At 32.1% G+C, this 14127-nt stretch overlaps 2 protein-coding genes and 1 long non-coding RNA gene across 3 annotated transcripts; all 3 read left to right on the top strand.

Moving 5' to 3' along the window:
* The first annotated feature begins 1577 nt into the window (after positions 1-1577).
* On the top strand, positions 1578-5579 carry LOC128043145 (uncharacterized). The gene is made up of 3 exons (XR_008198932.1): positions 1578-1684; positions 3393-5451; positions 5531-5579. It is a non-coding gene; the product is annotated as an uncharacterized LOC128043145 (long non-coding RNA).
* A 1436-nt stretch (positions 5580-7015) lies between these two features.
* Positions 7016-7774, top strand: LOC105790837 (uncharacterized protein At5g01610). The gene has a single exon (XM_012618619.2). It carries the CDS (start codon positions 7159-7161, stop codon positions 7633-7635), a length of 477 nt encoding a protein of 158 aa, XP_012474073.1. The 5' UTR covers positions 7016-7158; the 3' UTR covers positions 7636-7774.
* Positions 7775-12483: 4709 nt separating this feature from the next.
* Positions 12484-13387, top strand: LOC105790836 (uncharacterized). The gene has a single exon (XM_012618618.2). It carries the CDS (start codon positions 12717-12719, stop codon positions 13239-13241), a length of 525 nt encoding a protein of 174 aa, XP_012474072.1. The 5' UTR covers positions 12484-12716; the 3' UTR covers positions 13242-13387.
* The last annotated feature ends 740 nt before the right edge of the window (positions 13388-14127 follow it).

Raw genomic sequence — 14127 nt, 5'->3', positions numbered from 1 at the left:
TATTAACAATGTTATTTTCCATTCTGGCTGTTTTCTCAATATTGGACTGCTGGTTAATGCAAAGATGTCTGTGAAAGCTTTGGCTTAGGCATCATATATACTCAGAACTATATTATTATGGTATTTACATGACTTGTAGTGGCATGCCATGTTTTTGGCATATGGTGTGTAATATTTTCATTTCTTATCAAAGGATGTGGAACTTGTTTTCTTTAATATTAATAATGTTGTTTCTTTCTCAGCACTTGCTATGAGAAGAGCAAAAGGTGTCCAATTTTCTGTGTTTCTATTGAAGAGCGATTGCTAGTCTATGATGTCTAGTCTTAAATTACTTGTAAAAAAGTTGGTGTCATTTTTTTCCAAACCGTTTTGAATTTGCTTGTGATTTTAGATGAAGCAAGCATTGAGAAGCTGGCCATTCTGGTTTCTCCAAATGTGATATAGTTGTATTTTGCCACTCAGGAGTTGTAAATGACTAGTTGCATTTTGAAATGAAATGAAATTATAGTGATTTTGACATGTTTTGTTATAAATCATAAGATCTTTTTCCTTTTTCGTTTATGAAATATAAATAAGGATGGTGAAGCGCTCTCTTGTGCACATGTATAGTTAATCTTGGATTTCTAAGAATTATATGTTACTTGGGAGAAAATGTTGGGACAGTGTGATTTGGTTAGGGTCAAACAGAGAATTAATCAGAGTTGTTGAGAGGAAGCAACCAAATGAATGCACATATAGTAATGCAATTGATATTGATGTGTTTTTTGTATGGTAAAATGTTGGAGAGGAAGATAAAGATTAATTTGGAAAGAAAGAGGGGATCAACGAAAATGAAGATGATGGAGAGAAACAATTCTTTTAATTTAATTTAATATAAAATATTGTTTTCAAATTTAGAAAAATATAAAATGAAGATATTTTAAATAATTTAATATAAAAATAAAAAATCTTTTAATATAATTTAATATAAAATATTATTTTGTAATAATAAATTGATGTAAAAATACATTAAAATGTTAAAAGGTATATCTGTCATTTGAGTTTTTTTTTTTGTTATTACATATTTATTTCTCTCAACTAAACATAAGAATAGTATTACAATATTCATTCCATTCATTCCAACCAAATCACTACTACATCTATTCAATTTCATTACTATCTTTTTTTATTCTCATAGAATTAGGGGTGTGCAAAATTCAGGTAAAATCGAAAAAATTCGGTTAACCGACTGAATTCAGTTAATCGGTCGGTTAACCGAATTTTTTCAGTCAGGGGTCGGTTAATTATTTTTTATTTTTCGGTTAACGGTTAATTCGATTCGAAACCGGTTGGTTAACTGAATTTTTTCGGTTTAACCGAAAAAATTAATAAATAAAATTATAATATATAAATAGGCCCACTATTCACCTAAACCCAATCCAAACCCAAGTATCCAACCCAACCCAATTACCCAACCCATCTCAATCATAAAAATTACAAATAATTTAATAAATAAAAATAAAATTCTAAAACTAAAACTAAAAGTAAAGTCTAACAGCTATAATAGGCTAATAGTCGTTTTTTGTTCTTGTTTTTCTCACAAATTTTTCTCTTCTTTTTCTCTTTTTCTCATCTTTTTCTCTAATTTTTCTTGTTCTTCTATGCAACTTTGTCAACCCTCAACTCCTTACAACTCTCCAAAAAGGTAATAAATTTCCATTTCTCTATTTTATTTGTTTGTTTTTGGACTTGGGTTTCTTGAGAAACTGACTAAAACCACTTCTATTTTTAGAGTACGCTAGATGGGTAAGTGATGATCTTTTTATTAATCTGTAGATAGGATTTTGTTATTTTAACTTAATCATGATAATTGCATAACAGAAAGAGAAATGGGTTCGATTTATTTTATTTGGAAATGAATTTTCTTGTTGAAATTGATATTGTCTCATGTTATTGTCTTTTTTTCTTTGGAGGATAGCACTTTCATTATTCATTTCTTACATTCAATTCTCCACTAGCTATAATTAAGTAAAAAGAAAGAAAGAAAAATCTGGACCTTCAATGAAAATATTGGTTCGGAAGATTTACATCTGAAGAATATGTATATGTTAGTAGTTAGTGACTTGATGAAGAGGTTTGTATCCATAGAGTTGTATAAATTTTATGTCATAAATCTATGTGAAATTGCAATTCACATCCTTTGAATTTGTACAATTAATTTATACCAAATGAGTTAGCTTTTGGTTTGCTTGTATTAATTAAGACAAATTTATACTAAATGTGGTTGAATTTATAAGTTGATTTCTTGCATAGTTTGGTTAGAGAAGCATGAACAATATCGGTCTGAAACATAACATACCCATATGTTTCTTTAGCTTCAGTTGGAGAAAATGAGTTGAATTTGTATCAAGCTATGTAGGGTCTTTCACTGTAAAAATTTGCAAAGTTATTCTGCAAACCAACATGACAAACTTGAAAGAAAAAGTAGAATAGACTGCATTGAGTTAAATCCTAGAATGGGATTGTCTACTTTTGAAATAGAATGAAACCATCTCATGATCTTATTTGACAAATATCCTGTTTGTTTGACATTTTTTTAAAAGCCATAAACTGCTCTTTTGAAAATTCAGCATATAAATTCCTTGATTTAAAAGCCATAAATTGCTCTTTTAAATGAAGGGAAGTTTGGTTGACACTTTTTTTTTACAATTTGGCTACTGTTTATAAAGTTTATATATTGACCAATTGCTGGAAAATTAGCATACATACTCCCTTGTTTAAAAAGCCTTGAGTTGTTGTTTATTGATTTTAATGTTATGTATTGTTACTGTTTGCATTGTCATAAATTGAATTAAAGCTGTTGTTTGAGTGTTTCAAATTGAGCATTTTCATACTATCTTAAATTGAATGAAGCTGTTGTTTTAGTGTTTCAAATGAGCATTTTCATACTGTCATAAATTGAATTAAAGCTGGTGTTTTAGTGTATCAAATTGAGCATTTTCATGCTGTCTTAAATTAAATTAAGCTGATGTTTAATGTTTCAAATTGAGTATTATTATGCTGTCCTAAATTAAATTAAAGTGTTGCTTCAATGTCTCAAAGTAAGCATTATTATGCTATTGAAAATTTGTTAAGGATGCTACTTGAAAAGGATATTTCATTTCATTCCAAAATTTAAGTATATTTACTACCTTAATTAATGTCATATATTACTCATGTTATGTTGTTTAAAATGTGTAAATATTCATTTAACTGTGTTTTAAAGTGTGCAAATTGTGGCGATTATAAAGATTATATTAATCTCTCACATTTTTAACATAATCCAACTCAACTATGTTTTTCTAAAACTCAACATCAAAATATGTTTAATATTATAAATGTATTTTAATTTATTATATACTTTTTTCTTGCAGAATGTCAACCGAACCAACATCTATTGAGGGTAACGTTACACCTCCTACTTCGATAGATTCTGAAAATTTGGGAGTTGGAGCTTCAAGCCAAACAAAGGGGACTACCTGGAAAAGAAAAGTCACTCCTCAAAGGTCAGAAATTTGGTCTCACTTCACTAAGATTATTAATAGTGAGGATGCAAGTAAGGTTAAATGAAATTATTGTCAAAAGGAATTTTGTTGTGATATGAAAAGAAATGTTACAGGGTCATTGAAATATCATATTGGTTCATGTAAGAAAAATCCTAGTAATGTTGTTGACACTAGTCAAGGACAACTAGTTTTACCTAGAAAGGGAGTTGAATGGGGGGAAGGGAATCTTTCAACTTGGAGATTTGATCAAGAAGCATGTAGGAAAGGGTTAGCACAAATGATTGTGATTGATGAATTACCTTTCAAGTTTGTAGAAAGTAAAGGTTTTAAGAAATTTATATTTGTGGCATATCCTAGGTTTCATATTCATTCACGAACTAATATGATTAGGGATGTTTACCATTTGTATTTAGATGAAAGGGTCAAGATAAAACAACTTTTGAGAAGTTCTTGTTCTAGAATTTGCTTAACTACTGACACATGGACTGCTTTGCAAAGAGTTAATTATTTGTGTATCACTGCTCACTTTATTGATAACGATTGGAAATTGAATAAAAAGATTTTAAATTTTTTTTCCAATTTCTAGTCATAAAGGTGAGTCCATTGGGATGGTGATTGAGAAATGCTTGTTGAATTGGGGGATTGATAAGTTGTTTACTATTACTGTTCATAATGCAAGTTCAAATGATGTTGCTATTGGTTATTTGAGAAAGAAATTTAACCCTCGAGGGGGTTTAGTTCAAAATGGTAAATATCTTCATATGAGATGCATGGCATACATTCTGAATTTGATTGTTGTTGAAGGCTTAAAGGAAATGAATAAATCTATTGAACGTGTTAGGGGGGCTGTTAGATATGTGAGACAATCTCCAGCTAGATTACAAAATTTTAAGGAGTGTGTTGTGGTGGAAAAGATAGAGTGCAAGAAGATGTTGTGTCTTGATGTTTGTACTAGGTGGAACTTGACCTACTTAATGTTAAACACTGCTTAGAACTTTGAGAGAGCTTTTGAGATATTTGAAAAGTAAGATACAAACTTTAGGGCTGAACTTGAAAGGGGAGAAGGTTGGCCTAGTGTGGATGATTGGGATAATGTTAGAAACTTAAGGGATTTCTTGGAACACTTTTATGAAGTCACTTTGCGTATAACTGGCACTTCATATGTCACGTCCAATAATTTTTTTGATGACCTTTCTGAAATTGATATTCTTTTATGAGATGCTTAGTTAAATAGTAATGTTGATTTCAATGTTATGGCCATCAAGATGAAAGAGAAGTATGATAAGTATTGGGGTGATTTTGATAAGATGAATTTGCTTATGTTTGTTGCTTGTGTTTTAGATCCTAGACAAAAACTAAAGTATCTTGAATTTGCATTTAGTGAAATGTCTAGTTCTGAAAAAGCTTGTGAAGTGATGCAAAAATTGAAGGAATCTTTGTATGAAATTGTTTGATAAGTATAAGCCTCCACTTCATAGTACTTGTAGCCAATCGAGTGTGCCAACATATGTTTCTCTCGGTGAACCACAACAAAAAATGAAAAGGCGAATGCAAGCTTTGTATAAAAAGCGTGAGTTGGAAATTTGTGGTGAGGATAAAACATCTGAGTTGGATAAATATCTAGCTGAGGCTAATGAGAAATTTGTCGAAGATTTTGCTATTTTATTGTGGTGGAAAGTGAACAGCCCTAGATTTCTCACTCTTTCAAAAATGGCCAGAGATGTGTTAGCTATATCGGTTTCTACGGTTGCTTCAGAGTCTGCATTTACCACCGGGGGACGTGTGCTTGATCAATATATGAGTTCTTTAACTCCTAAAATTGTACAAGCTCTTGTGTGTACTCAAGATTGGATTCGAAAATCATCATCACAAGAAGACATCAAAAAGATCGAAAAACAAATCCAAGAGTTTGACAAGATTGAAAATGGTATATTTATTGTTTTATTTTAATAGTTTCAATTTTTTTACCATATCACTCCTACTTATTTAATTGATTCAATGTTTAGACTTTTCTTGGAATGCATCAGAGCCTACCCTAAATTCATGAGCTTTCATGAGTTGAAGGGTATGATTACTATCTTATTCTTGTTAACTTATAATCTATTCGTTTGTTTATATTATTTGATTTTTTAAATGCGTATATTTTTATTATATGCCAAATTTTTGCACATGTTTTTTTGTAGGTTTAATGTAAATGGAGATCTTTTGGAGAGAAGAAATGGATACAGATGGAGAATATTAAAGACTTGCATTTCAATTATGTGTTTATTTCAAGACTTATATAATGTTTTTAATTATGTAACTTATGTAATGTTTTTAATTATGTAGTGATTCAATTGGTTAATTCGATTAATTAGGGTAATTCGGTTAATTCGGTTAATTTTTAACCAAAAATAAAAAACATATATTTTTCGGTTAATTTAGTTAACCGACCGAATTAACCGAAAAAATTTATATTCGGTTATTTTTTTTGAAAAAATTTTGTTCGATTTACGATTAAAAATTTTAAAAGGTCGATTAATTCGATTAATGTTATTTCGAGTTGATTAACTAGTCAATTAACCGACTAAACACCCCTACATAAAATAAATATTCCATTAAAATACTATTCCATTTCATTCAAACCAAACTCTCTTAAAAATTATAAATCACATTTCTACTACTTTGGTAAGGTAGTAGTGATGGCTAGGAGAGTATGATGATTGGGATCAAAAGCATGATGAAAACGTTTAATGGTGGTAGGTAGGTCCACGTGCCAGCTTCTGTTCCCTTGTTTATCCCATAGAATTAAATTCTCATAAATGCTGTTTTTTTTCTAAAAATTTACGTAAATAAATGAATTTTATAAAAATTATGGAATAAACCTATTCTATAAAAACGTTTTTAAGTGAAATGTAAAAGATATTTTTAATTAGACGCATTCTTAATACATTGATAGAAAAATACTTTCAATAAAAATACTTTTTGTCACATCATTATTAAAAGTGATAGTACTAATATATTTTTCTTTTTCTTAGTATCATTTATTAATGTGAAAATAAAATTATCAAATTGGTCTTTATATAAACTGAAGTCTCTTTTTCCTTATTTTCTTAAGCGATGTGAAATATGAGATATGAGTATATATAAATTCATAATCCATTTGTAGTTTGTTCCTAGATAATGTAGGAAATGGAACTTTGGGTCTATATAAATATTTGTTTGTAACTTTTATTTCCATAGTAATAGGTGGCAATAGGAAATTAAAAAAAATATTAATACTGTTACTTTTAGTGCTGATGTAACAGAAAGTAATTTTAGTTGGCAGTGTTTTTCTATCAATACATTAAAAACGCATTCAACAGTAGTATTTTTCTGCATTTTCAGCTGGATCCATCTTTGTAAAATTGGCCTATTCTCATAATTTTTCAAAAAATCGACTTACTCATGTAAATTTTTTTATAAAAAATCGGCATTTATGAGTATTTAAGTAAAAAGAAAATGTCTTTGTCGCCCACCCCGCGACCCGACCGGACTCAATTTATGGTGCACTCAGCAGCAGCCACATCTGACTTTTTCACTCCCAAATTTCCCTTATCCCCATTATAACAGAGATCTCCGCTCAATCGAATCCTGAAAACCAAAGAAATTTTCCATGCCTTGTCCAAGCGGAATCCTCCTCTTCCTCATCCTAATCTCCCTCCCAGCTTCTTCATTCGCCGTAGCCGATGACGACAATCTATCCGCGTACCAAGCTCTTCAACAGTACGACTTCCCAGTAGGCATCCTTCCCAATGGCGTGGTTGGGTACGAATTGAACAGGGAAACGGGCGAGTTTTCAGCTTATTTGAGTGGAGCCTGCAAGTTTGACATTGATTCATACCAACTCAGTTACGAATCCACCATAAAAGGAGTGATCTCCCCAGGCAGGATAACAAATTTGAAGGGAGTGAGCGTTAAGATCCTCTTCTTCTGGCTTAACATCGGTGAAGTGATACATAATGGGGACCAGATGGAGTTCTCCGTTGGGATTGCGTCGGCTAACTTCCCTATTGACAACTTTTATGAATCTCCTCAGTGTGGGTGCGGATTCAACTGCAATGGCTTGAATGCTTTAGCGTCTTCTATTTAGGTAAGTTGTGATATAACTAATAGATGATTTATAATTGGTACTCGTTTAGGCACTGTTCGGGTATGTTTATCGGGAAATCTTTACGGTATTTATGAATGCTTTCTATGACTTAAATCCTAGAATTTATTATTGGAATCAATCCTGTGACTTGTCTCCCTCTCCACTTTTACTTTTTAACCCTACTCTGTGCGTTCATTGGTTGGCATCTTTAAGCTTACTCGGGTTCGTCCAAATAAAATAGTAATTGCTTTTATACCGTGGAAAAACTAGGCTATCTTCCCATGTTTTACCCAACAAATTGAGGGGATAAGGGCTCTAGGAAATATAGTCATTGAGAATTGATAGTTTCTTTCCTCATGTTATAGCTCAAGGGGCCATGAACATCTTTTAGCTACAAGAATATCCTAGTCTTTGATTTTTAACTTTTTAATTCCACCAACAACAATCGGGATTCATCGACAACTTATAAAAGAAGTTGCTGAACAAACGAACTTCATCATGGGCCATGGTCTCCTTTGGATGCTAGTGATTGTTGCATCTTTAGTCTTTGTCCATCGGCTCCTAGACCTATCCTAGGAGCTCGAATACAAGTCCACAATTAGTGGCGGCATATCCAAAGATAATGTGACTCACGTCACTGATGATGGCAGAAAAGTTAAATCCAAGAGCATATGGTATGGTGTATTCTCTCCTCCGCTTATGCTTTCATTGACACTGTTTTTTTAAATTGCTTTAGGGTTGTATTTTTTTTAGAGAAAAGATTGTCTGAAATTGTAATTCTACGTCATTCATATTTTTTTCTAATAGGAGAATAACAAATCAAATTTTTCCTCCTAATTTTTTGATTTTTTAGTTGGATTTGAAATCTTCAAGAGGAAAAATTTAATTTGTCACCCTCCTATTAAAAAAGGATATGGATTACGTGAAATCATAGTTTCATACAATCATTTCTCTTTAATAGTTATATTTTAATGTTTAAATTACAATTTATATATTCCAATTGAATTTTGCAAATAATTAATATTAATTACTTAAAATATTTAAAATTTGTATTTCATATATCAAAATATTAATAGTGAATAATAATAAATTATTTGTTATATTTTTATTGTAATATTAACGATTTTGAATTTTATTTAAATGATTTTTTACTTTACTATATTATATCTAAAATGGACATTTTATTCCTCAAAAATATTTTTAATAATAATATTATATTTAAATCTTAAAATAAACTTTTAAAAAGTACTTATAAAAATAATGCTAAACTACCCTTTAATCAAGTTTGTCTCCAAGTTTCTACCCTCATCTCCTATAATCTTCTCATAACATTTTTAATATTAGAACACACAAAAGTTAAGTTTTTGTTTTTTTCTTAAAAATAAGGATAATAAATCATCTAATAAATTTTCCAGATAAATATTTTTATTGCATTGGACTAATATAATTATAGCTAGTAAATCTGAAAATAATTATAATCATATCTACAACTTTTATATTTATATTTCAATTTCGATGCGATAAATCAAATCACACTAATTAGTATTTGGTATATTAACAATTTTTTATTCCACAAATAATCTTAAAAATTATCATGTGTTTTTTTAAATATTTATTATTTTTAATATTTTATTATACTTTTATAATATACTTGTCAAAACCCCTTAAGCGAAGCCTAAAAACTTCACTAACACTATATCAAATATTATATATATAGTCCGAGATTTAACTATTCTTTTCTCTCTCTTAAAAGGCAATCACTCCTTAAAAAAATTCTCCCTTCCAAAAATCACATTTATCTTAAAATTTTGTTAATTCTTTTAGGCTTAAAAAGGTTAATAACAAGTCATCTCTATTTTTAAAATTACTATTATCTTAAAAATATTATTTTTAAATTTCACTCTCATAATTATGACATAATCTAGTACGGTATAATTTTGAATATTTATATTTACTTTTGAAAATTTTAACAAAATTATTAAGATGGCGTTATTTCTTTTAAGTAAACTTAATATTAAAAAAAAAAACCAAATCGACCAAAATTAACGACTAACGAGGAGGAACACTGAGACCCAATCTAATAGGCTCACCCCATATCCTATTATCCAACATCCCTATTAGACAAAATAGGAACATTACTATCATTCAAAACATCTAAAAATGAAGACGATAAAGTAGACTGTTTAGTGTAATTGGCATGCAATAAGGTTACTTGAGAAAGCGAATGAATTGTCTTATTAGCTGACTGATGTACCCAATTAAAGGATAAGTGCTAAAACGAATTACTTAGCATTAAACAATCTGAAATAAAACAGTCGAACTTTGAGTCATCAACAATGGATCGATCCAACGCATGCACCACTAACGCACAATCTGACCCAACGATGATGTGATTGTAATGATTAGATTTCAGCCACAGCAAGGCCTCCCGGATGGTGAAGGCCTCAGCTAACTGAGGCCTAAATGTCACCCTCTCAAATGTCGATAACCCTTTTTATCTAAACACCACGATTGTCTCAAAGAACTTATCCAACCTCAACAGTTGATTCATCTACAAAAAAAAACGGCATCAACATTACATTTAAACAGCCCGGAGGAGGTGGTTTCCACCTTGTAGCCTCTGACAGTCCCTCTCTCATCCCGACGTCTCCCCCATCCTCCATCCCGAGGCAGTTAGGACTCAACTGTTGAATAATCAGCATTTTGTAAGTATTCGCTCTTGAATGAAACAATTGACGTTACAAAGGACCCGAGATGGTGGAAGCTCATGATGTTGCTATAAAGATAAGTTCCTATTCGACCAGATTTGCCACAACAACACAAGCCTTTGTCTCTGAACCTCATTGTTCGACATAGAGAGCAATCCCGACAAGAAATTCGACCAAGTAACCCCATCCATAGGTACCATTGTTGTAGTCCAAACAGCTTATGCCTTACAACAGTGCAACAATGCATGCTCAATGTGCTCTTTCCTATCACCCTTTCTACAAATTTGCGTAACAGTAATACCCTTTCAAGAAGCCAACTTTTTAACCAGAAGAAAAGAATGTTAACAGTGGCAAAGAAACTCATTCACATGTGGAAGGATACGCAAATGCCATATCTATTGCCCCAGCCCATCCTGAATTAAAACATTCATGTTTGAATACAAGTTCATTGCTAATATATTACCTGACTTTACACTATATTGTCCATCAAGAGCAAAGAGCCATATAAGTTTATCTAGGTGATAATGATTGAGACTAACTAGGATCTATTATATCTGTTCACAATCACTTCACGAAAACACACATTCAATCAATGGTCTATTCCAAGAACACCCATCCACATTAAGCAAATCAAAAACTCAAATATCTTCTATACCAAGTAATAGAAGCGAATCAACATAAAAATATCATCATTAATAAGCCTCGAATCATGATAAACTCCAATATCACACCCATTACCAACTTTCCATTGAATTCCGTTATGCACAAGATGATGTGTAACCATTAAACTTTTTCGAATAAAAGATTAATTGGTAACGTCATCAGTTTCAAAAAGACTACAGCTTGAAAAATATTTAGCCTTAAGGAAACGACTAACTAAACTATTTGGATTTGAAACCAATCTCACAACTTGCTTTCCTAATAACGCCAAGGTTAAACCATGAAAGTCTATAAATCCCATGCCACCCCACTTCTTAGGGACGCATAAATGATCCGACGTCGCCTAGTGAACTCCTTTACGACAATTCCAACTAGAACCCCACCAGAACAAGTTCAACATTCTATGCAACTTAGCACATGAAGGCATAGGCAACCAAAACATACTCATGTTATACACGGGAACACATTGAGCAACATTCTTTATCAAGACCTTTTTACCTACCCAAGACAATAGCTTATTCTACCAATGAAAAATGCATTTACTAAGACGCTCCTTGATCAAAGCAAAGACTTGCCGCTTGTTATGACCCACCAACGAAAGAAGCTCGAGATAACGCCCATGATCAATAGGGCTATTAATGCCCAACATAGATTTAACCAAATCCTGAATGGTGCCACTAGTGTTTGAACTAAACATGATTCCTGACTTCACAAAGCTAATTGCTAGCCCCGACGTCGCCTCATAGAGTATCTCCTCAGCACTGTACATTTAGAATCAGTGGCCAGGAAGAACAAAAAATTGTCATTTGCAAAAAAAAAAAAAGGTGAGAAATATTGAGACCTCGTCTACAACTAATATATCATGCAATTCACCTCGTGATTTCGAAGATGGTGTTATTTTCTCTCTAATAATTGATAAATAAATAAAATCTAAATCGACGAAATATAAATTATTTTGAAAAAATGTTTTTAAGGGTTAATTCTATAAAAAGTTTTCAAACTATCATCCAAATTTTAAATGAATTCTTAAACTTTAAAATATTATAATTGAATCCTTAAAATATCAAGATTGTATCAATTAAATCTAAGTCTAATTATTAATTTATGTATTAAATGCTACAATGAAGCACATTTAAAACACAAATTAATTTCTGCTCATCTTATAAACAATTTGAATCCAAAATATGAAAAAGGCCTATCATTAAATTTAAAAGGATTTATTTTATTTTATTTCTCAAGATATCTACTAAAGCGAACCCAATAATTAATCTTTCGTATTTTGTAAACCGTTAAGGGGTAGATGCTAAAAATATTTGTTTTAACACATTAAATTATATAGTAATACATGTATTTAAAATTTAATCAATGTATTTTAAATGTAAAGTGGACTTAAAAAATTTGATTAATATAATTTTGATTATTAAATGATTAATATAATTTAGCCAGTTAACCCTGTTAAGCGTACACAACAAAAATATAATAGCTTAGTCACCGCTTTAGAAATCTGCGTCCCGATTTGCCTCATTTCCGGTTAACAACGTGCTCCACGACAGCCAAATACTATGTGGCTCTTTCCTCCCTTAAATTCAATCATTACTCATCACTCATTAACCAAAGCGGCCAACCCCCCCGACACGCACTCGGTAACAAGGCATCTCCTTTCCCCTCTTCTTCCTCCACTGTCCTCTTTCGCTGCCTAACCCAAACAGAGCAATGGCTTTCCTTCCGCCCATCACCACTTTCGCAGCCGCCCTCCTCCTCTTCCTCCACACCCCACTCGCCACGTCATCCCCCCTCAACCTTACTGGCGACTCCCTTTCACCCTACGAAGTCCTCCAAGGCTACAACTTCCCCGTTGGGCTTCTCCCCCAAGGCGTCTTAAAGTACGATTTAGATGAATCCACCGGTCGGTTCCATGCCTACTTAGAGGGTTCGTGTAGCTTCTCACTGGAAGGGTCTTATCAACTCAAATACAAATCCACGATCAGCGGGATCATCTCCAACAACAGGCTCAAAAACCTGAGTGGAATCAGTGTCAAGGTCCTGTTTTTATGGCTCAACATCGTGGAGGTTGTTAGAGATGAAGATGAGCTGGAATTTTCGGTGGGGATTGCATCTGCTAGCTTTCCTATTGACAATTTTTACGAGTGCCCACAGTGCGGCTGCGGATTGGAGTGCGTTGATAGTAAGGGGAAAGTAAGCAAACTTAGAAATAAGTCTTCTTTTTCTTCAATTTAGAGGAATTTGTGGGGGTAGAATAAATTAATTGCGGAGGTTCATGAAAACGATTTGGATGAACCTTGGGTTAAATTGAATTGGGTTTTTAGTTAATATATCGAAATTGATGGACTCAACTTTTTTAATGGGTTTAGACCTTGAACTCATATTTATTTGTTGCTGTTTCTGTGGTTGGTATTGGTTTCATCCTTTAAATGCTTGGTTTAGGGAAGAACTGATCAACCACACGTTAGTGATATGAGCAAGATAATTTAGAATAGGTTAAAACATTAGTGCGACATTTCTTAATGCTATGAGCCAGATAGTTTAGAATGCTAAGACCGTGTTAAACAGATCCCCATCCTGTTATTCTGCATTTTACCATGGAAGTTATTCACAAGATCATGTACTCTAAACAATTTCGGAACACTGAATTCCTGTAACTATTAAGCTATGTTGATCAGATTCGTGGCTAAGCATCAAATTTCGGGTATGAGTACAACACAGGCAGGCTGATGTTTTTCTAGCCTTTTTTCAGATATGTATACTTCTAGGTTGATCTTAGTATTCGTATGTATCTGATATTTCAAGAAAAATGAAGAGTTGGAATGAGGTAAAGAGGCAGAATGGAGGACTACAGCAGAGATCGCAATAGCAAATGTTGTGGGAACTGAAGTAGTAATTGAGGACTAGGGATTAAGTAATATGTGGAAGTGAGAATTGTAATCAGAGCTTAGAATCACTATCCAAACTCGTTAAAACTTTTGAAGTGCTATTTTGAGACTATCTATATGAACTTCACACTATGGAACTATAGGAAAGATCTTTGTTACGCAGAAAACTTCAATGGGAAAAATTGTCTTTTAAGTTGCTTGCTATGAAGTTTTTTATTGCCTAGAAAATTCTC

Source organism: Gossypium raimondii, chromosome 8 (assembly GCF_025698545.1).
Source record: "Gossypium raimondii isolate GPD5lz chromosome 8, ASM2569854v1, whole genome shotgun sequence".
In the NCBI taxonomy this organism is placed as follows: Eukaryota; Viridiplantae; Streptophyta; class Magnoliopsida; order Malvales; family Malvaceae; genus Gossypium; species Gossypium raimondii.
The sequence above is the reverse complement of the archived record's forward strand: the minus strand, read 5'-3'. Positions and strand labels throughout refer to the sequence as shown.